The sequence below is a fragment of the Chanodichthys erythropterus genome, chromosome 8, assembly GCF_024489055.1.
Source record: "Chanodichthys erythropterus isolate Z2021 chromosome 8, ASM2448905v1, whole genome shotgun sequence".
In the NCBI taxonomy this organism is placed as follows: Eukaryota; Metazoa; Chordata; class Actinopteri; order Cypriniformes; family Xenocyprididae; genus Chanodichthys; species Chanodichthys erythropterus.
The window spans coordinates 22159250-22186144 of record NC_090228.1 but is presented as its reverse complement, the minus strand read 5'-3'; the positions used below and the strand labels follow the sequence as shown (position 1 = coordinate 22186144).

General features: G+C 37.8%; 1 protein-coding gene across 1 annotated transcript; it reads left to right on the top strand.

Moving 5' to 3' along the window:
* The first annotated feature begins 884 nt into the window (after nucleotides 1–884).
* On the top strand, nucleotides 885–24897 carry b4galnt3a (beta-1,4-N-acetyl-galactosaminyl transferase 3a). Its single transcript, XM_067393125.1, has 18 exons — nucleotides 885–1055; nucleotides 1941–2081; nucleotides 2162–2252; nucleotides 2388–2488; nucleotides 4640–4707; nucleotides 4794–4869; nucleotides 10154–10220; nucleotides 10470–10613; nucleotides 10699–10805; nucleotides 15778–15878; nucleotides 16029–16090; nucleotides 16884–17061; nucleotides 17663–17886; nucleotides 18943–19096; nucleotides 19192–19264; nucleotides 19374–19527; nucleotides 19881–20007; nucleotides 24795–24897. Exons 1-18 carry the CDS (start codon nucleotides 885–887, stop codon nucleotides 24895–24897), a joined length of 2142 nt encoding a protein of 713 aa, XP_067249226.1.
* The last annotated feature ends 1998 nt before the right edge of the window (nucleotides 24898–26895 follow it).

The following is a 26895-nucleotide window of genomic DNA, read 5'->3' as shown; positions in this document are numbered from 1 at the left end:
GAGCAATTGTATCATTTGAAACAAGGAAGAATGTCAATCAATGATTATACCCTTAAAAGCCAGTAAATGGAATGAATGCTCGCTCCTCACCACCTTCTGGCAAAGACTGGAGCCAAACATGTGGCTGCAAGTCTCTGTCCTGACATTCCACCACCACACAGACTATGAATTAACTCAAGAAGACGTTTACCCAAGCACAATTCCTTGTACACCCCGATCCTGTCAAACTCAGCAGCAGGAGACTCCAGCCAAACTCCATTTTCAAGATTCCCTATATTTCCCAAGACACAAAGAATGTGAAGGCTGAAGCACTTTCTCGACTCCATACTGCAGACCAAATCGGGGTCCAAAATTCATCTTCAGAGTCTGGAAGGCCTTTTTCACTCTCCTGGGTGTGACCATGAGCCACTCTTCGGGCTACCATTCCCAATCAAATGGGCAGGCTGAGAGAAATGTGAAAGAGATCAGATGATTCCTGAGAACCTTCTGCCATAGCCACCAGAACTCCTGGAACTGGTTCCTCGCCTGGGCCAAGTATGCACAATACTCCCTTCGCACAATCTGCCACTGGACTCATGTCCTTCCAGTGCATGCTCGCTTTCCAGACCCCTTTGGTCCTATGGTCCAGGGAACCCTCTGATATTTCATCAGTAGAAAACTGGTTCCAGGAAAGTAAGAGGATCTGGGACGCTGCACATCACCACCTTCAGAGGGCAGTGCACTGCCAGAAGAGCTATGATTCCCCCACAGAGCCTTGTCACGTAGATGACAAGACAAGGCTCTACCAATGAACCTGGATGATGGAGCGGTGTTTGAGGTACAATAGATCTTGGACGCCTGCCGCCGTGCCGGCCATCTAGAATATCTAGTGGATTGGGAAGGGTATGGATCTGAAGAAAGATCCTGAGTCCCAAGAGATGATATCCTTGATCCTGCTTTTCTCACTGCTTTCCATTCTACACATCCAGATCTTCCAGCACCTTGGAGCAGAGGGCAGCCTCCACAATGTAGGGGTCCTGGATCCTCAAGAAGGATGTCCTCAAGAAAAGGCCCAAGTCTCTGTCCTGGAATTCCTCCGCCACACAGGCCATGAATTAACTCAAGAAGGCATTTACCCAAGCACCGCTCCTTGTACACTGTCACGGATACACCAGACTCCATCGTCACTCCCTCATAACGATCACTATCACTTGAGTACTAAACACCTGCACCAGTCTTCAATCAGTGCACTCATCAAGAGCACTATAAGAGCACGCACTTCTCACTCCATTTATCACTTACCAGAATACTTGCCTCTAGTGATTCAACTACAATTTCTTACCTGCTCATTGAGTCTTCATTTCTCCAGAGATCTGTCTTCCTCACCTCCTTTGGCAATTCTAAGTGTGTGCTCTCCACCATCATCTGTCATGAATCCACAAGACCCAACACCACCAGTCATCTTCATTTACATAGCGCATTTTACAATACAGATTGTAGCCATGATGCTAACATGGCATTAAAACTTTTGTTTGTTTCAAAGCAGCTTCAGTGATAATAGGAATATAACCAGTAACAAAGTAAAAGACTTTATCCATTCTGTTCTAATTTTCATCTGATTTATTAAGTTTACTTACCTGCCTGTCCAGTATCTGCACCTCTGCAAATAAAACCTGCTATTCTCACCATATTGCTCTATTCAAACCTGGTATTTCCTGACAGTACTAGGTGGGGACAACCACTTATGATGTTATTTTTGTAATTTAATATATAGCTTAATTGAAATTGTTAAAAACAATCGAGATGTAAACTCAATTTTTAATTTTTTCTTCTTCCCCCACCCCCCAATATTTTTTATGTTAATATGTCAACATTTTGTGTTGAATAAAAATTTGGAAAACAAGCATCTTTGTAATAATTACAACAGAAATACATTGTTTCGGACTATTGGTGTCAATGAGTCAAAAAGATTGAGAACCACTTTGATCCTTTGTTTTTTATCTTCCCATCAGGGTCGAGTGAATATGCATGTTTTTGAAGACTGTTGCGGCGGATCCCTTGATCAACTTAGGAATAACCTGCTCTATCCGTTATTTCCCAATGTAAATTCTACACATTTAGTTGTATACTATAAACAATGATAGTCTCAATGTATAATATAATATCATTGTGTTTTATAAAGGTGCGTACTACGGTGAGCAGACTTGCTGTGTCCCCTCAATGGAGCAATTATGGTCTGAGAATCTTTGGCTACCTTCATCCTTCAGAAACTGGTAAGTTTGAAAAGAAAAGAAATGAAAAGAAATGAAAAGAAATGTTTTTTTGTTGTTGTTTTTTATTGTATATTGAATGTAATTAAACACATATAGATGCAATTAACAAATGCAATGATATTGTTCTGTTTATAGAAGAATATATTTTTGCTGTTGCCTCTGATGATAACTCAGAGTTCTGGCTCAGTTTAAATGAAAGTCCAGAAAACCTTCAACTTCTCGCCCATGTTGGTGAGGTAATATCTGGTGTAAATGTGGGTGTGTTTGTTAGAGATTCAAGTGGTTGAGATTTACTATGTAAGTGAATATAAAATTATGCAGTTTATCACACTGGTGGAAGAAGATTCTGTCTTTACTCACCCTGATGTCATTCCGATGTAAGCCAACATGTGGAAAATGTTAATCATAATGTAGAGTCACACACTAAAACCATAAATCAGTGGTCTCAAACTGCCGGCCCGCGGTCCATTTACAAACCCCCAAACATCAAACATGATGATCTTAAATATATTAATTATTAATTTACTATTAATAAATGTGTAAAGTTGCATAAAATGGAAATAATAAAGTAGGCTAAACTACGTTACCTCTGATGGATGAATGGTTGGATTCCACAACTGGTAAAACAAAACATATATAAGACAATACAACATTTACTGTAGGTGCCATAAAATTTACTGATGATTTAATTTGAAAAATGTTCTTTTGCGCCTATGATTTGGCAGTGAAATTCGCCAATTTTGGGTGCATAAGATGTGAAGGATTCTATGGTCCAGTTAGTATTTTCACCCCATTATGGTGGCCGTGCTACCGGAGCCCAACCTAGTGACTGTTGCCGAAAAAGTATCAGAGTGTCGCCTCTTGGGTTCTATACTCTTTGACGATGACAAGGAAGTTTCAGCAAAAGAAAAATCTAGTCCTTGCATTAGCTCTACTACTAGATATATTTATGGAGATGAGAAATAAAAACCCGCCCTGTACAGCTACGATCAGCTGTTCGGCTGAGCTTTCAATGTTACGGAAAAGCCGAAGCTCATCAGTTGGTCCTTGTCACATGACCTGCAGTGCGCTTGCGACATTCTGAAAAGTTTTGATGTTTCATCTCGCTGCGGCATATAGCACGCCGAACCGCATGCGCATCACGACCACATCACTTCTATTGTGAGTGTGCTTGCCTAAATTACAGGAAAAGCACTCTCGCAAGTCACGAGTGTAGATTTAAACCACCGAAATGCATCCGGTGCTACCAATAAACATTACCGATGCTCAAACGGCATCTTGGGCAAATGTGGCTCAGCTGTGTGAGCAGAAGCGCTCCCATGTGTCTGGCAAGAAATAGAATAGTGTACAAATGTATTCAGGGATTGCATTTGTTCAGTATAGTGTTGTTCAGTGAAAGATTTTGATGTTACATTGTTTGGACAAAAGTTTTTTTTGTTGTTGTTTTTTTTTTTTTTTTTTTTAAAATATGTTCTTTTGTGTTCCAAAGAAAAAAAGTCATAAAGTTTTAAAATAACATGAGGGTGAGTAAATGATGACAGAATTTTTAGTTTTGGGTGAACTATACTTATTAATTTCTTTTTTTAATAACTGGTTGTACCGTATATAAATCCAAGCACCATTTCTGTTAATGATACACTTATTACTAAATATAAACATACTCAAATATGCTATATATCATAAAGGCCCGGTTTCACAGACAGGGCTTAGGCTAAGCCAGAATTAGGGTATTTCAACGCTATCTCATGACCAATTCGTACTTATTCTACGAGGTGGCTATTTCGTATAAATTCATACGACATCACTCGTGCGAATTCGTACGATTTGTCTAAACCCCAGTGACGGTTAGGTTTAGGGGCGGGGTTTGGGGTAGGTCATTCGTATGAATTCATACGAATTTGTCAACTCGTAAAATACATACGATTTAGCAAAAAACGTATGAATTAGTACGAGTGAGGTCGTATGAATTCATACGATTTAGCCACCTCGTAAAATACGTACGAATTGCCGTGAGATCAGGTTGCAAGTAGCTTTTATAAACATACCCTAGAAAAAATACATTACTGGTGTGCATCTTGAGACAAAACAATGGCTCTGACATATTTTAAGACATGTCAGTAAAAATTACTTTCCGTTTAAACAGCTCAGACATGCATTTTATTCTAGGACTAGCCTAAGCCTTGTCTGTGAAACTGAGGGAAAATATTTAGAAACAAGCTATTGTATAATATGTTTGCAGATGCAACTTGGCTTTAAAATTTTGGTATATGCAATTATATAGAGACATAAAATGTGACTTGATTTCCTAAATCCTCTTCAATGGTTTCATAAAGGAAACATTTAATCTCTTAGATTATGATTGAACCATGTTTCTTTTCACAAATCAGACAGGACATGAATGGACTGCTCCAGGCGAGTATTGGAAATTTGCATCCCAGATATCCAAACCTATCTTGTATGGGATATTTACATTTGGATTATTTATTTCAAAAACATACTCATAAAACACTGTAACCCAACTGATGCTGTTTTCTTCCCTAGGTTAGTGAAAGACATGAAATATTTTTTTGAAGTCCTTTTAAAACAGAATAGCGGAGCTGATCATCTGGAAATAGCGGTATGTACTGTAGGTCACCATGATTTTTGCCAAGTAAGACTGGAACAACATTCCTATCTAAATTTAGTCCTAACCTTTTCCAAACCCCTAAACGTAACCCTACCTATAATTTATCCCTAAAATTAGAGGGAAATGATAGTTGAATAACACTGTTGTGGAAGCACCTAACCCTGTTTGTAAGCCTAAACTTGACATAAATGGTAAACTTGTCCCTCAAATCTGATTGGTTTATTGGAATGTTGTTCTAGGATCAACATACAGTAGGTGGACAACCAAAATGGGTATTACCGCCGCGCATACCGCCGCCGCGTTAACTGAAATTCAGTCGCGTGTAAAAAACTACCGCCAGGTGGCGCAAAGGGACGGATTGGAAAGTGACTGTAATGATAAAATGTCAGTTTGTAAACGGAGATGAAAGGACGAAGTAAAACAACATTACAGTATAACCTTTTAACATCCTTAAAAACCATTAGAAAATTTAAAATGAGAGTTAATTTCAAAACGTGGGATAGTCTTAGGCTACTCTATGCATCAAAAATTAAAAGAAAGACCTTTACACAAAGTCTTACTGCATGCTTGTCATCAAACAGTCATTAGGCATATATTTTTTATATATATATATATATATATATATATATATATATATATATATATATATATATATATATATATAACAACATTTTTATTTTATTTGGATGGCAGATTATGTACAGTTATTGTTCTAATAATATAGAGAACCATAATTTTATCTTGGTCAATTCTTTCGAGCTGCTTTACAGCTTAACCACAGTTTGCATCAGCAGTTACTGAAATGAACTGAATCAACACAGATCTGCTGATATAAATAAATAGGCCTAAATAAATTACAAAAAACAAGATTGGGTTTGTACGGTTCATCTGAACTATAATTTAATGATTTATGTTATGATGTTATAGAAGTACAATGTACAGATACCTATATGTTTTGCACAAAGTAATATTTAATAAAGAATCTTAAACTTCCAATGTTAAACATGTTCTCGTCCTTTTGCTCTTAACAGTCAAAATACAAATAGGCCTATAAAATACTCATATGCATTGTGTAGCCCATGGAGAGTCAGATTAGGCGCAAACTCTACAGCAGAAACTTTTTATCTTAATAGCCTAGCACTTGTTGAATAACAAAATGTTGATTATTGGGATAACGTTTTTTTTTTTTTTTTCGTAATTGTGTAGCTTATGGCATGATTTCTTTTTGTAATGTTTATGAGCGTGTTAATGGATACAAACTGCACAATTGCAGTTTATCAGATTGTTACATAGCTATAGTTGAAACACTAACACATTAAAATCGTCTGATAATCATACAGTAGTTAACATGAACCCATTGTAAGCGATGTATTACCATTACATCATGGGCGTACGGGACACTCCCCACCCTATGATGGGCCCCGGCGCAGATTATACCATTTAGCCTTTGCTTTTTTTAGAACTAAACTCAATTGACTAAAGATAAAAATAAAGCATCCAACTGAAGCCCAAAAGTGCAAGCAGAATACCACAGAAACTAGTGCTAAATTACCACAAAAGGGGGGAAAATTCACTGTTGTTTCCATCGCCGTTTGTAAGGTAGCCAAGACAACAGCAAGCTTTGATGCGCTGTGTTACTGTTAGCGGTCCTGTGCCGAGACAAATAAATATGTTCGGTCTTTGCTGAGATATTATTATTATTATTATTATTATTATTATTATTATTATATTGCCCAAACGTAAATAGTATATAAGTCTAGAGTTAGGCTATTTCTTTATTCTTTTACTGTAAATACATAAATTTAGTTTTGAAATTTGTGTCTAACTTAGAATTTAGAGCAGCTAAAATATATTGTTAGACCAAAACATCTTATCAATTAATTAAGTAACAAAGACATGTATTTAAGAAATGTAATAAAAACAGAAAGACTTCTATTGCTTCAGCCTTTTTCAAAGGCCGCGGAAACATGGTTTCGTTTCCATTCCACTCCTGACGTTCATGGTTTTCTTCCTAATTAAATATAGGCAATTGGTTGATGAAACATTGGTTGAAATTAAGATACAATTTCTACAAAACGAAATTCATTTTAAAGAAAGACTTACATAAAACAAAACTTAATGAAGTGGTCGAACTTAGGTCTGACCCGCTGCATTTGTCTCCCAACATTGCGCATCCGTCTGTCAGGTATGGAAGGACGAGGACTCAATAATGCAGGGAAGGAAGGGCTTTTTATTAATAATAAAAAACAAAACAAAGACACAAGCACATGGCCAATGAAGACAAAATCACAAGCCATGTGCTTACACAAGACGAGACATGAACACGTGACTATGAAAACTCATAAGCCACGTGTTCACACAAAACAAGACAACAAGAGAGCAGGCAGCCCGTGAAACACTGACTGCGTGCTACACAAGACAACACCACAACATGAAAGCACGCGGCAGGTGGAAATAACCGCGTGCTACACAAAACATGAGACAAGAGCGCACGGCAAGTGAAAGTACACACAAACCGTGCGCTCATAATAAAGACAGGACTGGGAGCGCGAGTGTCCGAATCCCGACACGAAACCGAAACCAAACTAGACACGAGTGCCGGGATCCGAACGCCACGCTCCCATACGGTGTTCATATTAGGACTTCCTCACACCTCAGTCATACAACGAAAAGGCGTCATGCCTCAGACTAAAAGGCTTCAGTCATCGGACAAAACGGCATCGCGCCTCAGACTTAAAGGCTTCAGGTCTCAGGAAAAACGACGTCAGGTGTCAGGTCTCGTACAATTAGGCATCGAACTAAACAGCCTCAGACCAAAAGGCTTCAGACGAAAAGGCATCAGACTAAAAGGCATCATTTTTTTTTTTTTTTGTATAGCCTAACTTTCTGTTGGCTTTTATCCCCTCATATGTCGTCCTTCAGTTGTCTTTTTCTTTACTGTTACTATTCCCAAATTAATTTAAGGTGTGTATGTGTGCATGTTAATTATGTAGAATCTATCTGTTGATGGTATTCATGTGAATAAGAAAAGAAAAGAAAAGAACAGAAAAGAACATGCCGATTTTCACATTGGTCTGCAGAAAAACAGCAACGGGCTGAATGAAAATGTAAATGTGACTCTTCCAACCAGATAGTGGTATTCTGTTTTTATTGTAATCTTTTATGCATTCCATTTTTATTTTTATGTATTTGTTTCCTTTTTATGTAAAGCACTTTGAATTACCATTGTGTATGAAATGTGCTAAATAAATAAAATCGCCTTGCCTAATCGATTCTCTGACAGTAGGTGCCGCTGGAACAGCAGAAATAAAGCCGTTTCCTTGGTAACCTACGTACACAAAGCAGCTTAACTTATAACTACGCATTCAAATAGCTCAAAATATATATTTTTTTTTTTACCTCTCTTATAAAAATGAACCATGGTTTTACTACAAATAAAACAAAATGGTTATTGTAGTTAACCATGGTAACCACAAATTAACCATGGTTTTGCTATACTATAGTATAAGGTATTTGTAGTAAAATTATTGTTATACAAATAGCCTATCAATCCAAAAAAAAAAAAAAAAAAATCATAGTTAACACACTTTTAACCATGGTTAATTTTCGTATGTGTTCACAATGCAAGCTAGTTTCAATGTGTTATTTTGCTAACTTTTTATAGCCTACATGCAAATAAAACTAGTGAATAATACAAATTTACAAAATAATCTCAGTGGGATATGTTTTATACAACTCAGTGTAATATTTAACTGAAAACTGCGTGCACGTGACATCACATTGAGGCGGGGCAATTCGCTTCTTTCTAAGTCCGTTTCGTCTGATGCCTTTGAGTTTGATGCCTTTTAGTCTGAGGCCGTTTCGTCTGAAGCCTTTTGGTCTGAGGCTGTTTAGTTCGATGCCTAATTGTATGAGACCTGACACCTGACGTTGTTTTTCCTGAGACCTGAAGCCTTTCAGTCTGAGGCGCGATGCCGTTTTGTCCGATGACTGAAGCCTTTTCGTCTGAGGCATGACGCCTTTTCGTTGTATGACTGATGTGTGAGGAAGTCCTAATATGAACACCGTACTCCCAACATGAAACAAGGCACGCAGACAAGAGAGCGCACAGCCCCGAGAACCCTCGAGACCGTACGCTCACACAAAAACACGACAAGAACGGGAGTGTCAGAGCTCTGTCACAAAACCAAGAAATAAACAAGACTGAAGTGACAGAACCCTGACACCGTCATGCTATTCCCTTTTCATAATGAACATTGGTGACATCTTAAAAAAAAAAATTAAGCTATAGCCCAATATTTAAATATAAATATGAAACTAAATTGGTTACATTTTTATCCCTCTGGTCGACGAAAGCGCCGCCGCGTTCTGATGGATTTTCTCCTCATGACAGAAACAACTTAAAACAGGCCTTCCGTCATTTTTGGCGATAGCCTACAGATTAGTACAAGAATACAAATGGTCTACTTTTATTTGTGCGCTTACGATAACAACAAAACCTTGTGCTTTAGTACAATAAAATAAATAAAAACAGGGTGAGCTTTTAGCTGTCTCTCTGCGAGAAACTGAAACGTCTCAAAAGTGAACTTAAACTCAGCGAATAATTACCTAAAAAGAAAGAAATATCTCAATTCGATAATAAATTCGTACGTCTGTGTTAAATAAGAGGTGATCTATCCGATGGAATGTGTTGTTTCTGAATTTGATATTTGATATTTTAAGGAATAGAATAGGCTACACTCCTGCATTTAAATGCGGCTGCATTTAATGATTTAGCTAAATCGTGCCTTAATAATGGGAGTGAAATGATTCAGTGACTCACGTTTTACTAAAATAAAGGGATATAATTCATGAAACACGCAACAATTTAAACAGATAGGCTATATTTTTCCTAAGTAGTTATCTGTCAAATAAAGGACAGGTAACGAGTAACAAAGTATGTGCGAGTCAAAAATCCATGCTGTTTTATTAAAGGAGTTTAAAATATAAATAAAACATGTATTTGTGATAAATATAGGCCTAATATGTGAGAAAACTTACATTTTGCATAAAGATAAATGTGCTTTGATGCATTTGTTGGATAACATGTGGTTAAAGCGGCACTCAGCGGTCAAAAGCTGCAAATGCACTTTGCGACGCGGCGGCAGGCGACCTTGGATGGCCACCTACTGCAGATGTCCATGTATTGTATGTGTGTTACAAAGATAGTTTAGCTTCTACAATGAACTTAACATGGTTCATTTTATTGATCTCAGATTCTGTTTTTCTTCTGCAGTGGAGTTTAAACCATGACAATGGCATATTTTCTGTGATAACCTCTGAGTTTTTATCATTATATGAAGGTATGTTTGTCTCAAAATTACAAAATTATGAGCCTGATTATAGAAATGGTCAAAGTTTTGCAAAATTTTGTTAATGTGATGTTATGAAGGCATCTATCAAAAATGAATATAACTGTTATGTGTACTTTGGCAACAGAAAGGATATTCAGGCTTAACAAGGACCATTTTTTGTCTGTGCACTCTCCCCGGCCATATTAATATATTTTCTATTGAAAATGATCATAACATATACATTAATTTCTTTGTCAGATGAATCTTCTCTACAAATGGGAGATATTGATCACATACCTCAAACAAAAGCAAGTTACGATAGACTCCTTGATCCGATTCCCTTGTCACCCCATCCAGTGCGAGACAAGATCAGAGAAGACCCACGGGATCACATCTATAAATGTCGGCATAATCTCCAATTTACATGGAAACTTGACAATGACAATTGCCTGAATGCCATTTTAATTGTTTTCTTTCTGTTAAGCAGACAACGTGCTAGATGAATCCTACCTGAAAGACTTGTTTCCCGAATGCCAATACAAACCAAGTTACATACTCAGTGAACAGATTGAACGATATCAAGGTGTAAATTTGGTGAGTTAAACATTTTTTAATCTCTGCTAACATTTACTAACATTTGTAACATTTACATTGTAATATAAACCTGAGTTCACCTACATCGTGGGGACCAACCACCGGTCCCCACAATGTAAATTAATTAATAAAAATACTAAATGATGTTTTTGTGAGAAAATAAAGGTGTGCACAGTTTCCTGTGATGGTTAGGTTTAGGGTTAGGGGTAGGGGTAGGGTAGGGAGAAAGTACGGTTTGTACAGTATAAAATGCATTGCGGCCTATGGAAAGTCCCCACAATTCACAAAAACAAACACATCTGTTCTTTGTCTGGTTAATCATCTTGCCCTGTGTATTTTAAGCCATCTGTTCCTTCTGTTCATTTTCTTGTGTGTTCGTTATGTGGATTATTGCCTGTGTCCAAGCTATCTTTGTTTATTAAATATATTCTATTTGTTCATTCTCCATCACGCATCATCTTCATTTGGATTACACACAGCCTGCCCATGACAATTCAAGTATAACTATTCAAGTATAAACATGACAACATGATTTAAAGGTGCCCTACAGGTGCCTTTTCAAAAGATGTAATATAAGTCTAAGGTGTCCCCTGAACATGTCTGTGAAGTTTCAGCTCAAAATGCAAAGATTTTTTTTTATTAATTTTTTTAATTGCCTATTTTGAGCCATTATTAATTATGCACCGATTAAGCTGTCAACTGCCTTAAATAGCAAACACAAAGTTCACACAGCTAATATAACCCTCAAAATGGATCTTTACAAAGTGTTCATCATGCATACATCGATTCCTGTGAGTATAGTATTTATTTGGATGTTTACATTTGTTTTAGAATTAGTTTGAGGCTGTGCTCCGTGGCTAATGAGCTAAAGCTAACATTACACACTGTTGGAGAGATTTATAAAGAATGAAGCTGTGTTTATGAATTATACAGATTGCAAGTGTTTAAAAATGAAAATAGCGACGGCTCTTGTCTCCATGAATACAGTAATAAACGATGGTAACTTTAACCACATTTAACAGTACATTAGCAACATGCTAACAAAACATTTAGAAAGACAATTTACAAATAGCACTAACAATATCATGTTATCAATAACATGATATTGTTCAATGTAATGCATTGAACATGGGCTGGCATATGCAAATATTGAGGGCGTACACCCCGACTGTTACATAACAGTCGGTGTTATGTTGAGATTCGCCTGTTCTTTGGAGGTCGTTTAAACAAATGAGATTTATATAAGAAGGAGGAAACAGTCAAGTCAAGTTAAGTCACCTTTATTTATATAGCACTTTTTACAATGCAGATTGTATCAAATAGGTGTTAAAATGGAGAAAGAAAAAAAAACCTTGGGAGAAACCAGGCTTAGTCGGGGGCCAGTTCCCTTCTGGCGAACAGTGCTTTGTTACGAATCAGGTTGCTATCATAAATCTGATAGGATCGCAACATTCAAAGCATTTATTTCAGTTCCATCCAGTTGAGGATCGTATTCATCACGCCGGTATGGACGGTTTGTTTAGGAACTGTGCTACTGGCTGTCGTGTTGATGATGTCTTCACAATGGATGATCTAGTCGACTCGATCTCTGCTGATACTTCAGGGCTGCGTTGTGGTCGTGTCCAATTGAGGATCGTATTCATCACGCCGGTATGGATGGTTTGTTGAGGAACTGTGGCACTGGCTGTCGTGTTGATGATGTCTTCACAATGGATGATCTAGTTGACTCGATCTCTGCTGATACTTCAGGGCTGCGTTGCGGTCTTGTCAAGGAAGTGTTCCTGGTTCCGGCTGACCTAATTTATGCAGCCTAATAATCCTTTAACGGATTTGAAAATATAAATTGATAATGTGTTATGTGTATGCCAGGTTAAAGAGATGTGTTTTTAGGCTAGATTTAAACTGACAGAGTGTGTCTGCATCCCGAACAATGCTAGGAAGATTGTTCCAGAGTACGGGGTGCCAAATAAGAGAAGGATCTACCGCCTGCGGTTGATTTTGATATTCTAGGTATTATCAGCTGGCCTGAATTCTGAGATTGCAATAAACGTGAAGAACTATAATGCATTAAGAGCTCGCTCAGGTACTGGGGAGCTAAACCATTTAGTGATTTGTAAGTAATTAGCAAGATTTTAAAATCTATATGATGTTTAACAGGAAGCCAATGCAGTGATGACAGAACTGGGCTAATATGGTCATACTTCCTAGTTCTAGTAAGAACTCTAGCTGCTGCATTTTGTACGAGCTGTAGTTTATTTATCAAGCGAGAGGAACAACCACCCAGTAGAGCGTTACAGTAATCTAGCCTTGAGGTCATGAACACATGAACTAACTGTTCTGCATTTTTCATTGAGAGCATACGTAGTTTAGATATATTTTTAAGATGGAAGAATGCGGTTTTGCAGATGCTAGTAACATGGCCTTCAAATGAAAGATTGGTATCAAAGAGCACACCCAGGTTCCTAACTGACTATGAAGACTTAACAGAGCAGCCATCAAGTGTTAGACAGTATTCTAGGTTACTGCGCGGTCCAAAAATTAGAATCTCTGTTTTTTCTGAATTTAGTAGTAGGAAATTACTGGTCATCCAGTTTTTTATATCAGCTATACATTCTGTTAATTTAGCGAATTGGTAAGTTTCGTCAGGGCGTGAAGAAATATAGAGCTGAGTATCATCAGCGTAACAATGAAAACTAACGCCGTCGCCATGCTTCCTAATGATATCTCCCAAGGGTAGCATGTACAGAGTGTAAAGCAATGGTCCTAGTACTGAGCCTTGCGGTACTCCATATTTAACTTGTGATTGATATGACATCTCATCGTTTACTACTACAAACTGATAACGGTCAGATAAGTATGATTTGAACCATGCCAATGCAATTCCACTAATGCCAACATAGTTTTCGAGTGTATTTAGAAGAATATTGTGATCAATAGTGTCAAATGCAGCACTAAGATCCAGTAACACTAATAGAGAGATACAACCACGATCTGTTGATAAGAGCAAATCATTAGTAACTCTAATGAGAGCAGTCTCAGTACTATGGTACAGTCTAAATCTAAATCTACAGTCTAAATCCTCAAAGATACTATTTCTTTCTAAAAAGGAACATAGTTGTGATGATACTGCCTTTTCTAGTATTTTTGATAGAAAAGTGAGATTTGAAATCGGCCTGTAATTGACTAAGTCTCTAGGATCAAGTTGTGGTTTTTTAATAAGAGGTTTAATAACAGCCAGCTTAAAAGTTTTTGGTATGTATCCTAGTGATAAAGATGAATTAACAATATTAAGAAGAGGATCTATGACCTCCGGGAAGCATCTCTTTCAATAGCTTAGTCGGTATAGGGTCTAACATACATGTTGTTGATTTTGATGATTTAACAAGTTTAGACAATTCTTCCTCTCCTAAAGCAGAAAAAGAATTGAATTTTTCTTCAGGGACACTACAATGCACTGTCTGACACAATACTGTAGTAGACGGTTGGATGGTTATAATTTTCTCTCTAATATTATCAATCTTGCAAGTAAAGAAGTTCATAAAGTCATTACTGCTATGCTCTTTGGAAACATCAGAAGTTGAAGCTTTATTTATAGCTTTTTATTTTTTTTCTTGTTAATTTAGCCACTGTATCAAATAAATACCTAGGGTTGTATTTATTTTCTTCTAAAAGTTTTGAAAAATAGGCAGATCTAGCAGTTTTAAAGGCCTTTCTGTACTCAATCATTTTCTCTCTCCACGAAATGCGAAATACTTCTAGTTTTGTTTTCTTCCAGCTGCGCTCCATTTTTCTAGCTGCTGTTTTTAGGGCCCGAGTGTGCTCATTTTACCATGGCATTGGATTAATTTCCTTAATATTTTTTTTTTAAACGCAAAGGAGCAACTGAGTCTAATGTGCTGGAAAAGACAGAGGCAATAGTTTCTGTTGCAACATCGAGGTCTTCTAAGCTGTCTGGTATGCTAAGGTGATGAAACTGATTAGGAAGATTATTTATGAAGTGACCTTTAGTGGTAGAAGTGATGGTTCTACCATATTTATGGCAGGGAGGCAGTTTAGCCTCTTTGACTAAATGTAGTATACACAAGACTAGATAATGAGCTGAGATGTCGTCACTCTGCTGCAGAATTTCAACGGCATCAATATCGATTCCATGTGACTATTAGATCTAAAGTATGATTACGACAATGAGTAGGTCCTGACACGTGTTGTCTAACACCAATAGAGTTTAGAATGTCTGTAAATGCCAATCCCAATGAGTCTTTTTTTATTATCTACATGGATATTAAAATCACCAACAACAAGGACTTTATCTGCAGCTAGTACTAATTCTGATAGAAAATCGGCAAATTCTTTGATAAAGTCTGTATGGTGTCCTGGTGGCCTGTATACAGTAGCCAGCACAAATGTCAACTTACATAATGTTACATAAAGCACCATCCCTTCGAAGGAATTATATTTGAAAGACTTCTGGCTGATACTGTAAATATTACTATAAATTACAGCAACACCTCCCCCTTTGCCTTTCTGACGAGGATTGTGTCAATAATCATAACCTTGAGGACTAGACTCATTTAAAGTAATGTAATCGTCCGGTTTTAGCCAGTTTTCTGTCAAACACAGCACATCTAGATTACAGTGGAGTTTGAGACTCACTGTATGTCATTTCCATGTACTGAACTCTTGTTATTCAACTATGCCGACGTAAATTCAATTTTTGAATCAATTGCACCTTTAACAAAGAACAATATATTTAAACTTTGACCTAGATTAATAAGAAATAAAATAATTGAACTGTAAAGTGTTTCCAAAAGACCAAATTAGAGACCTTTTTTTTTCTTTTTTCTTTTTTTGCTAAATATTGTAATTAAATTGATAAATCGTATACATTTTGACAACTTGCCACATTAAAGAGACAGATCCTGTAAACAATCAGGCTAATGGATATCTTTGGCCCTGTTTCTTGTTCTTGTAGATTCAGTTTTCTTCAGTGTACCCAATTGACTACACAAGACAAACTAACGATCACAATGATGAGATGTGCTTTTACAATCAAGATCCATCATTTCAGGCAGAGTATGAAGCACACAGTATTGCATTAATCAGAATACACCTTGATATTGTCTTGTTCTGTAGTCTTCACGTTATTTTACAAGTTTCACCTGCTTTTTTTGTTTATAACTAACTGGTACTTGTGCATGTATTGTGCATGCTTCACTTTTTTAGAAAAGGACTTGCTGCTTACCTGATCGAGGTTGAAGACCCTGATATACAAAAGAATGAAACAGGTAAAACTCTTATCCTGATATTAATACTGAAAATGAAGGTTCCAGAATGAGTTTTACACCTTGAAGTAATAGGAAAAATGTCTTATTATGAAGGATTCTGCTCATGAAATTTCCTTTTTGGTTGATGTCACCTAGGCCACGTAGACAATTGGTTAATGTTAATAGCTAATTGCTATTTAGCCATTTTTTGCATCTTGTCAAATCAAAACATATTCAGACATTTTTGATATATTTTTACAAGTGGATGCAGGACACTATAGTTCATTTATGAGGATAGCAAAATAAAGTAAACTGTGACATATTACCAAATTTATTAATACGGTGGACTACCAGTAAAATTAATAAAAATTTGTAACCAAAATTTATTCAGACACTTTGACCTGACCATGTTTTGCGTAAGTGTTATCTGTCATAATTAAGATTGTTTTTCTGACAGTTTAACTCTAAGATCTTGTCATATATTATTACCATTTTTTAAACTATAGTGAATAAACTGTATTAATAAATTAAATGTTATTTTACATTATAAGCACATCTGACATTTGAGACATTTGATTTCCATATCATTACCCTACAGTACAGCAATGAAATGGTTCTTATTATGAAGACAGTTATTTGTAAACTTGACAGTTCTTTTTCTGGACCTAGAGTGAATCAAAGAACACTTGAAGAACCTTTTTTTTTTTTCTTCTTCTTTTTTTTTTTACAATTGTAGGCTTCATTTATGTACTAAATATAGTGCCAATGCAATAATTATTGAATTCAATACTCTAAAACATTTTTCAAAATCTAGGTGAAGGTCCTTTTTGGCAGCGTGTCTATGACGTGAAACCCCTTAATGCTGCTTCAAAGCAAACTGCTATTGTGGCAAATTCCTGCAGAACAGCTGGAAACATTGTGATGTCCCAAAGTCATGCCATGTCCATAGTTAGAGCCTTTTTGAAAGCACTGCATTCAAGAGAAGAGACACGGTATGTCCAGGGTTTGCCTCTTTCAACCTTTCTCACTCAAGAAAAGTGTAAAAAAAAAAAAATGATTTCAATTTTCTATCAAGAATTTAACTTTTCTTTGTTAAGATGATTTAAAAAAAAAATTGAAGATTGTTTCATTTCATATTCAGAATATTAAACCTTTTATTGACTGGCTTATGAATATCTTATACATTTACAACATTCATTTATATTGATGTTTTGGATATCAACATGAAATATTTCTCAGTGCTTTAACTTGACAAGACACATCTTACCCCCAGAATGTGAGGCAAGTTGTGTCACTTTTTAAAATTATTTTTGTACAGTTATACGTTCCAGACGATTTAAGCATAACTTAAGTGACAGTTTACCCTATGCTACATAGGCAAAAGTATGTACACCCCTTCCTAATTAGTATGTTTCACCTTTTCAGCTGCACCAATTACTAACAGGTGGATAAAATATTTTTAATAGAATGAGGCCCTTTTTTTGTTGACAATACACAAAGAAGGTGTAGTGTGCCCGCATACCTTTGGTATTACAATATTTGTGTGTTTTATATATGATCTAAAAAAATGTTTTTTTTTTTTCATATCAACAGTGGCTACTCCTTGTTGCATGTGGTGAATGTTGTAAGGCGTGAAGACGAGGACTTGGGCAGTCGTTATCTGGTGGAACTGGAACTTATGGGCCCACAGGGTCAGAAAGTTCTTGTTTCACGTTATGTTTATGCAAAAGCTGAGGATTCATCAAAACAAGTGTTTCTCTGCAGTCCAAAAGCATTCAACTGGAACCCATCTGCTACTGTTCATGTAATTGTGGCAGGTGAAACTAATCAGATTATCAATATCTGTCAATAACTGTACTGCATTCAAGTCTTGGTGGCACTTAAAATAATTACAAAATGTCAAATTTGATATTCGACTAGGAGCTATTCATGTCTTTAGACTCCAAATGCTCAACACATCAAAATCCTCTTAAAAGCGAAATACATGGTTATAGTAATCAAGATTAAGCTATATCAAGCAGTAAAATAAGTAGAGATCATGAAAATGATAAAAACTGAATTTTTCAATTTTTTCTAAGAGTGCTAAGAAAGCTGAGTGTTTGCATGTGATTTGTTGAGAGGGTGCATGTGGAAAGATTCTTTTCAGGCTTTAAGTTAAGTGCAATACGCTATGTGAAATTTTGTTACTAAAAGCAACTCTCTGAAATGCACATTCATCAGGAAAAGTGTGAAGTTCACAACACTTTCATGGACTCTTGCGTTTGTCCTCTGTGTACATATGAGGCACCATCTCAGTGGATTTGCAACATTTTTTTACATTTTTGACCAAAAAACAAAACAAAAAACAACCATTGACAAAAGCAGTTGCCATTCTGGTTGTTTTTGAATGATGCATTTATGAATAAGTCTTGTAATTAACTTTCTGGTTACACTTTTTGATGGTCCACTTTACAAATTATATGCAACCATACTAACCATAAATTGCAACTACATGTCAACTTACACTCATTAGACTATTAGTAGAGTGTTAGGTTAGGGTTAGATGTTAGGGTTTAGGTTAGTAAAATAAGTTGACATGTAGTCACAAAGTTGTTTATAGAATGTCAGTTGGGGGCCCATCAAAATTAAGTGTTAGCAGATATTAAGCAGTCTACTAATACTCTAATGATTGCTAGTTGACACGCAGTTGCAAAGTTACTTATAGTTAGTTAGTATTGAAATAAAGTATTACCAAAATTCTAAAATTATGCCAACATTACAATGTGAATGCACCATTTCTAAACTGAATGCAACAATACTTTGATTTGAATTATCAGATATTATCCATGCATGTGTTCAAATTCTGAATGTAATCTTTATTTGACTCTAAACAGTGAAAGATCAGGCCAGATGGATCATGCAGTTTATCAGGGAAATGGAAAAAGTGTACAGAGCAACTGGGGACAAAAACTTTAATGTAATAATTGTAGACTACAACAGCTCTGACATAGATATTGAGAAAAGACTCAAAAAGGCAAAATTACCAAGGTAAAACACTTTTTTTCTTTTTTGTACATGAGTGTGTTTGTCAGTGCACAATATCAATGGCTAATGGTGTCACCATTCACATTACAAATATACAGTTACAAGTTTAAGAAGATGGAGGGTAATTTTCAAAGAACAGGTGGCCTTCAAGCTGGAATAGATCTTGTTGAAGTAGGTAACCTCATTTTATCAATCAAAGTTCTTCATGTTTCTGATATCTTACTCCTGTGAAGCTATAATGGATGAATGGAATGTTTTCATTTTTGAACTTTCTCCTCAGGATGAAAACAGTATTTTGTTCCTGTGTGACCTGCACCTTTACTATCCTGTGAATATTATAAACAGTATACGAAAACACTGTATTGAGGGAAAAATGGTCTATGCTCCAGTTGTGATGAGGCTAGATTGTGGTTCTTCCCCAAGAGCCCCAAAAGGTACTGGTCTCCAATTTTAATTAGAGTTTCCAGGGTTCAACAAAGTTTTGCCAGGTTGACAATAAAACAAGTGGAAAAAACTAATAGATTTAGGGACTACAATATCATAGACTTCATTTTTGTCAAACTTAACTTGCCTTTACAAGGCAGTGTGTCATGTCAACAGTGCAGTTAAAGTGGCTCTTATGTTGAACCAAAACCTAAGATTACCTATACCTTGCCTGCTTTGCAGGTACTGGTACTTTCAACAGGAAATGCAAATCTAGTTCATGCGAATAATGCTAATGTACTCTTTATTTCTTTTTCAATATGGCATTGGTTGAGTAAGCTCAAATATCTTTGCTCTTCCATAGGCTTTTGGGAGATTGCTGGTTATGGCTTGATGGGAATCTACAAGTCAGACATGGACCGTATTGGTGGCATGAACACCAGAGAATTCAAAGACAAATGGGGGGGTGAAGACTGGGAGTTATTAGACAGGTATTAAAAGCCTATTGTCTTTGGCATTATTTTAAAAAAGTCATAGTGTTGTTTACACCTGTGCCCTCAGTTATTTTTCACTAATTGAAAGAGTTTTTCAGTTAAAGAAATTATAGTACTTATGAGATATATCATTACAATTATGTACAACCACATGACATGAATAATCAGTCTTCCAGCAAAAACTATTTTATTCCTCAAGGGGTGGGTTGCCCCCTCATGGGCACTGCCATTTTGAAATCACATTACTAAATATGTCATACAATTGCTTGTTACTAGTACTTCTACTACTAGTAGTACTAATAAGAAGAATTAGAAGAAGATGTTTAATTTATATACACATTAGAGATGCGCGGATCAGCTCCAAAATCTGCGGCCAAAAACAAATCATCCACCCGCACCTATAATTTTCTCTGATTTAGATATCCGCACCCAATTATCAATTGCAATTATTCTTATGTGTTAAGCATGATGATATGGTAAATGTATAATCACCTTCAACAGCAGACTCGGCGACACCAGAGCTGATGCGCACATCTCTAATGGTAACATAATACGCTGAGGAATGCTGCTTTGACAAAATTTCATTTTCTTAATGGCATAAACACAGGCTTTACTCCCTCGAAACTTAAACTTGAATGCCACTTTTTCTTTCACTTCCCAAACAGGCGAACACAAAAACACACAGCCCAATTAATGGCTCGATATAGGCTAATTTATTAGCCTTATCTGTTCAGTACAATCCGGAATATTATACAACTTTTTTTTTTTTTTACAAAAACTCCTTGCTTCTAAAGCCTACAGATATAGAACAAAAACGGCTGTTAATGGCCCCGTCTTATTTAAACTTTTTCTTTGCACTGTGCAATCTACTGTGCCAGGATTCAGGCGATTTACCTTGTTTCTATAACGCAGCCTAAATGAGCGTTCGCTCGCAGCACTTGTTGCAGGAATGCACAAGATACTCATAGCAAGGCTTTGCAGCCATGTGAATAAGCGATCTTGTTTCTCCAAGAAAGCAAGCAAATTTTCCTCTGATGACTCATTGAACTGAACTTTTGATGTGTGAGGAATTCAGTTTGAGTAAGGAATTCATTCAAGTGCACAAGCTGGTCTTGAAAAATGCCCTCCATCCGATACAGCTGGTCTTTGTCATCCAGGAGCTGTCTGATGTCACTATACTGTTTTAGGGCCCTATTTTAACGATCTAAGCGCATGGTGCAAGTGCACTTAGGGCGTGTCTGAATCCACTTTTGCTAGTTTAACGATGGGAAAAATGGTCGGCGTGCCCGGCGCATGGTCTAGAAGGGTTGTCGCTATTCTCTTAAGGGTGTTTTGGGCATAACATGCAATAAACCAATCACAGTCTCATCTCCCATTCCCTATAAAAGCCAGGGGCACGTTCAAGCTCAAACCGGTGCGCAACGTTTTGCTACGTTTTCCGGGTTGAACGACATGTTTCCTAGAAACGGTGTGCAACAGGTTTGAGATACGTTTTCTCGTTTGGTGGGTGTGTCAGAAATGTCAGCCCAATCAGCGGCAAGATGTATATAAACCATGCGGTATTAAAGAGACAGCTCACACAATGGATATTAATGTAACATAAAAATACTATACTTACATATTTTGCTATTGTATTGTGAAGTGACACTTTAATAAACTTTTCTATACTCCTCTGATTATATAATGGTAAATATTACAATATCATAGCACAACAACAGTGATCAGCAATAATGATAAGCATAATACTCACAATAAAAATAATATAGCCTAGATCATAACAGTCTCAGAGGTAAGAAGTGGATAATCCTTCACCTGAAATGTTTGTCTTTTTTATGCTGAAATGCGAGACAAATGTTGGATCACAATAAGTAGAAGTTTCCACAAATCCCTTCACTCGATTGGGATGTTCTCTTTATTCTGGACGGCAAGGGCAGTGACTGTAACATCGAGCATATTTTGTAGTATTAAACACGTATTTATACAGATTTAATCAGGCTCCGAAAATTGCACTCTTGCACTCACAGTTGCAACTCTTGTGTCATCAGAACAGGGTGTTCAACGCACTACCGTTTCCATTTAAAAAACATTTTGCAATGTTTTGTCGGGGCTGAACGCCCCTGAGCGCACGCGCCATGGCGGAATTTGCAAGTGGAAAAACTGAACGCTTCTCTAGCAAGGAAACGGATCTGCTCATGCGCGAGGTTAATGTCAGGATTTTGCAGGAGTGAGGACCCAGGCGCAGAATGAGCAATAAGGGGATTTTATTAAACACTAAAGACCATGCACAACAGGGAGAATAAGGGCAAACAGCAGGGCCAGGCAGACGAAACGATGACAGGCAGGGAGGATGACCACTGGGAATCAGTCTAAGGTGACAACAGACTTGGAGACAGCTTGGGAAGCAGCACCAGGTGGGATGAAGGTGGGAAGAACCAGACAGGAATACAAGGAACTCAAGGCTTGATGCGGATCTCTCAAGTAGTTCCAGTCTTGACTGTCAGGCAGTCAACCGTGGCCAAGCAAACTCAGGACACAGGAGGGCAGGAACAGACAAGACTCAAACAATAGACAAGACACAAGACAAACAGGCAAGGCACAAGAGGGTTAATAAAATAAAACATGAGGCAACAAAATTATGAAGTAGAGAACTTAGACTAGAGAAACAAAAGAAATGTAAAAAGTAAATGACTGAAACTAGCAAACACAAAGCAAGAGAACACCCTAGCAGGAAACTAAAAATTAATAAAGGATTAGTTCAAATCCAAATCAAAAGAAATGAAAAACATGAAGCCTTGGAGAACTAGAGCAAAATAAAGAGAAGAACTAGACAAAACTCAAGAAAAACTAGAATTTAGTGATGGGACACTTGATACCGGGGCTCCGATGCAGTTTTCAAAGCACTATTGTATCACACACTGTACCGATGCTTGTATCAAATTGACAATACCACATGATTGATGACGTTTGAAGCTTCGAAAATGCATTTAATCATATTTTATGATTTCGGTTTTATGATAGGTCTAAGAGACCCTGAACAGAATATAAGGGTTAATCCAAAATATTTCAACTAGCCTACTCATGTCAGTTATGATCATATCATTGTATATTTTATATTATTGATCAGTATGTGAATCCGTTGCAGACTACACATGACACGAGTGGTGGTCTCATGGTCACAAATTAATTTAGATGACATTAGATCAGATTAGATATATCTGAATCAAGACAAGAGATTCCGTATTTCACGGACTTCCGAAGCTTTGGTCACGTGCTTTTTCAAACCAGATCTGCTCCGCAATGATTTAGATATGGTGGAGAAAACAAGTCTGACCACCGGATGTCGCTAATGCGCGCTGTGTTAAAAGCTTCGAGTAATGAACTGTTTTTCGGCCCAATTTGATGAAAGCCTCAAATGCTTCAAAAAGCCTCTGTTTCCCATCACTACTAGAATTTATCAAGAAGGAACATAATCAGACAAGGAAACTAAATCTATCACTGATTGACCAGATCTGAAAGCACAATGAACACAACAAACCATCAAAGACATGAGGGAAGGAAGCACAATATAAAGGGACCAGAGCACATGAGGAAGAGGTGAGCACAATTAGTGAAACGAGGACTAGACAAGGGGGCGTGGAGACAGCAAACAAGGAGGCAGGACAAGATGAGCACATGGCAAACACCAACAAAGACAAAGCCATGTGCTGACACACAACACAAACATAGAGACATGGAACAAAGACAACACAGACAAGGCTGCCAGGCCAGAACTCTGACAGTTAAAGTGCACAAGTTATGGGACAAGCCGGATTCCACCAAAGCATTTTTAACTTTATGCACACAATAATAATCTTTTTCATTGTAATCCTTTTATTTTTAATATTTGGCATGTTTGTGTGCTGCTGCACGTCCTTGTGTGTGTAATAGAGTGTACGCGAGCTGTGCACCCACCTATAGGCGCACATTACTAACGCGCTTTTTAAATAAAACAAATACTGTACCATTGACTTTAGACCTGGTTTCAGTTGGTCAATGGCGCAGTTTATTTCAGTTGCCTCAAAATAGCAATGCGCCAACAATGCGCCTGAACACACCTCGTTTTCATACCAGCACACCCATAGGTGCACAAATGGGCACAAATGCATCTGCTATTTAAACAACATGGCGCAGGACGTGAAAATGATAACTGTGTCGGGCTGAAACTAGCAAAAAAGACTTGAGTCCCTTGCAACCCGGTGCCGGGTATATGATAGGGCCCACTGTACATTCTTCACATTCTTGTTGGCTAAACTTGCAATAGCTCCTGTTCTCTTCAGAAACGTCACCAACGTCACTTATCTAACATTTCCACCACCTCTTTGATAACTTCTGGTGCATTCTTCTCAGTGAATGTGTGTCTCACACTTTACAAAGCACAAACCAATGTACTTAACAATAAGAAAACAAAACAGTATAACAATAAATACACATATTAAATACAAAACAGATGCAATAACATGCAAAAACGAATTGAATATCATATTTTAATGGATTGTAGGACTGTAATACTGATGTGTGTACTGAAAAACAGATGACAAGAAATGCAACAAAAACTAACAAAACAGCTTCACTGTGAAGTGGCAGAATTAAAAAAATAAATAAATAAAACTAAACAGGCAATAAACATCCATCCATGTGATTAGGTGTTACTGCAACAAAAAGTGCACCTTTACATTTACTACTGTTTTACTATTTTCTCAAAATATCTCTTTAAACCTGTTTTTCTCTCTCTGTCTCTCTTTTAGAATCTTAGGCAATGGGTTAGAGGTGGAACGACTCCACCTGAAAAATTTTTTCCACCATTTTCACTCCAGACGTGGAATGTGGGTAACCAACGATTCAGGCTAAAAAACACACACATGCCAAGTGCTGATTGCATCTTTTACAAGCAGAATCAGCCTTTCGAATGAAGTTGGTGGAGGGTTGAACTTTGAACGAGGTTGAATGTTTTATATTTATACAATGTAAATGTATTTACTGAGTACATAATACCATTTTTTTTTTGTACATTTTTGGTTAAAATGTGTTGGTTTGTGTATATATTTGCATCTGTTGGTTTAAAGCAATACTAAAATGTGTATTTTGAGTGTGTCACACCACAGAAAAATGTATTAACCACCCAGCCAAATTTGAATGATTAAAAAAACGCCAATTAAATGAAATAAGTTATTAAATTTTTGAAAAAATAAGCAGTATTCTCTGTTCTCAAACACTGGGGCGTGTCTGCTGTTGCCGCTGAAACCACACCCACTTGCGAGAAAGATTCCATCTCTCTCAACTAACTTGTCTAATGAGTCAAAACATACTGATGCATATAAACAAAAGAATCACGTTAGTATTATGATACAGACGGCACGGAGACAGAGGTAAAAGCAAGTATGGTGGTTTATTTGAGAAACGGCAATGAGCAGGTGAGTAAATGGAAGATGGAGAGTTCAAAGGAGATGATAGAAGTTTGATACTGTCCTTGTGATTGCAGATGGAGGTAGAAGTCGAGGAGATGGAGAATGACTGATGAGGAACACTCACACACACGGAAGGAGGAACACAGGAGGGGAACTGGAGACGACGGGGGCGATAGGGATCGCTGGTAGCAGGTAAGTAGCAGGTAGAGTCCTTGAGGTTCGCATACATGAGTCTGTACAACAAACGAGACCGGACAACTGGTGTGTGTGTGAGTGTGGGTTAAAATAGTGCTGGTGATAAAGTGGCTGATGAAGTGCAGGTGGCAATGATTAGAATTCAGGTGATTGAGTGCGCAGGTGACCAGTGCCAAGTGATGAGTGAGCTGCTGGATGAGTTGAGGGCGTCGTGCTTGGGTGATGTACTGGAGACCTTGAGGGCAACCCGGCGGAGTGTTGGAGGAGGCATTGGAGGAGGGCAGAGTCTCTTCAGACCATTGGATGGGATTCACAAACATGGTTTCTGGGAGGACGGTTTCAGGAGCTTCAGACTTCTCATCAGGAGCATGGAGACGGGATAAGGCGTCAGCCTTGAGGTTCTTGGAGCCGGGACGATAGGAGATGGTGAAATCGAATCTTGAAAAGAACATGGCCCAGCGGGCTTGTCGGGGGTTTAATCTTTTAGCAGCTTTAAGATACTCCAGGTTTTTATGGTCAGTTAAAACTTGGAAGGGGTGTTTGGCTCCCTCCAGCCAATGCCTCCATTCCTCCAACTCGAGCTTGACGGCCAGGAGTTCACGGTCACCGATATCATAGTTGACCTCCGCCGGGTTGAGCTTGCGGGAGAAGGCGCATGGATGGAGTCTACTTGGTTGCCCCTGCTGCTGTGAAAGTACCGCTCCCACTCCTGTGGCAGATGCGTCTACCTCTATGATGAATGGCCAGTTGGGATCAGGTTGGACGAGGAGGGGAGCGGTGGTGAAGGCTTCCTTAAGGGCTTCAAAGGCTTGTGTGGCTTCTTCGGACCAGTACAGAGACTTGGGCTGATGGCGTAGAAGGTTGGTGGGTGGGTAGACGATGGAACTGTAGCCCTTGATGAAACGGCGGTAGAAGTTGGAGAAGCCTAAGAAGCGTTGGAGTTCTTTTATGGAAGTCGGAGTGGGCCAGGACCGGATGGCGTCCACCTTCCCCTCGTCCATCCGGATGCCACTGTGGTCAATGTAGTATCCAAGGAAGTGGACTGACGACTGGTGGAAGGAGCATTTTTCCGCCTTGAGGAACAGCTGGAACTGCCGTAAGCGTTTGAGGACCTCCGCAACGTGGTGGCAATATTCAGCCAGGCTCCGGGAGTAGATGAGGATATCATCGATGCACTTCATGAATGAAATCCTGGAATACGGAGGGGGCGTTGACTAGTCCGTAGGGCATGACCAGGTATTCATAA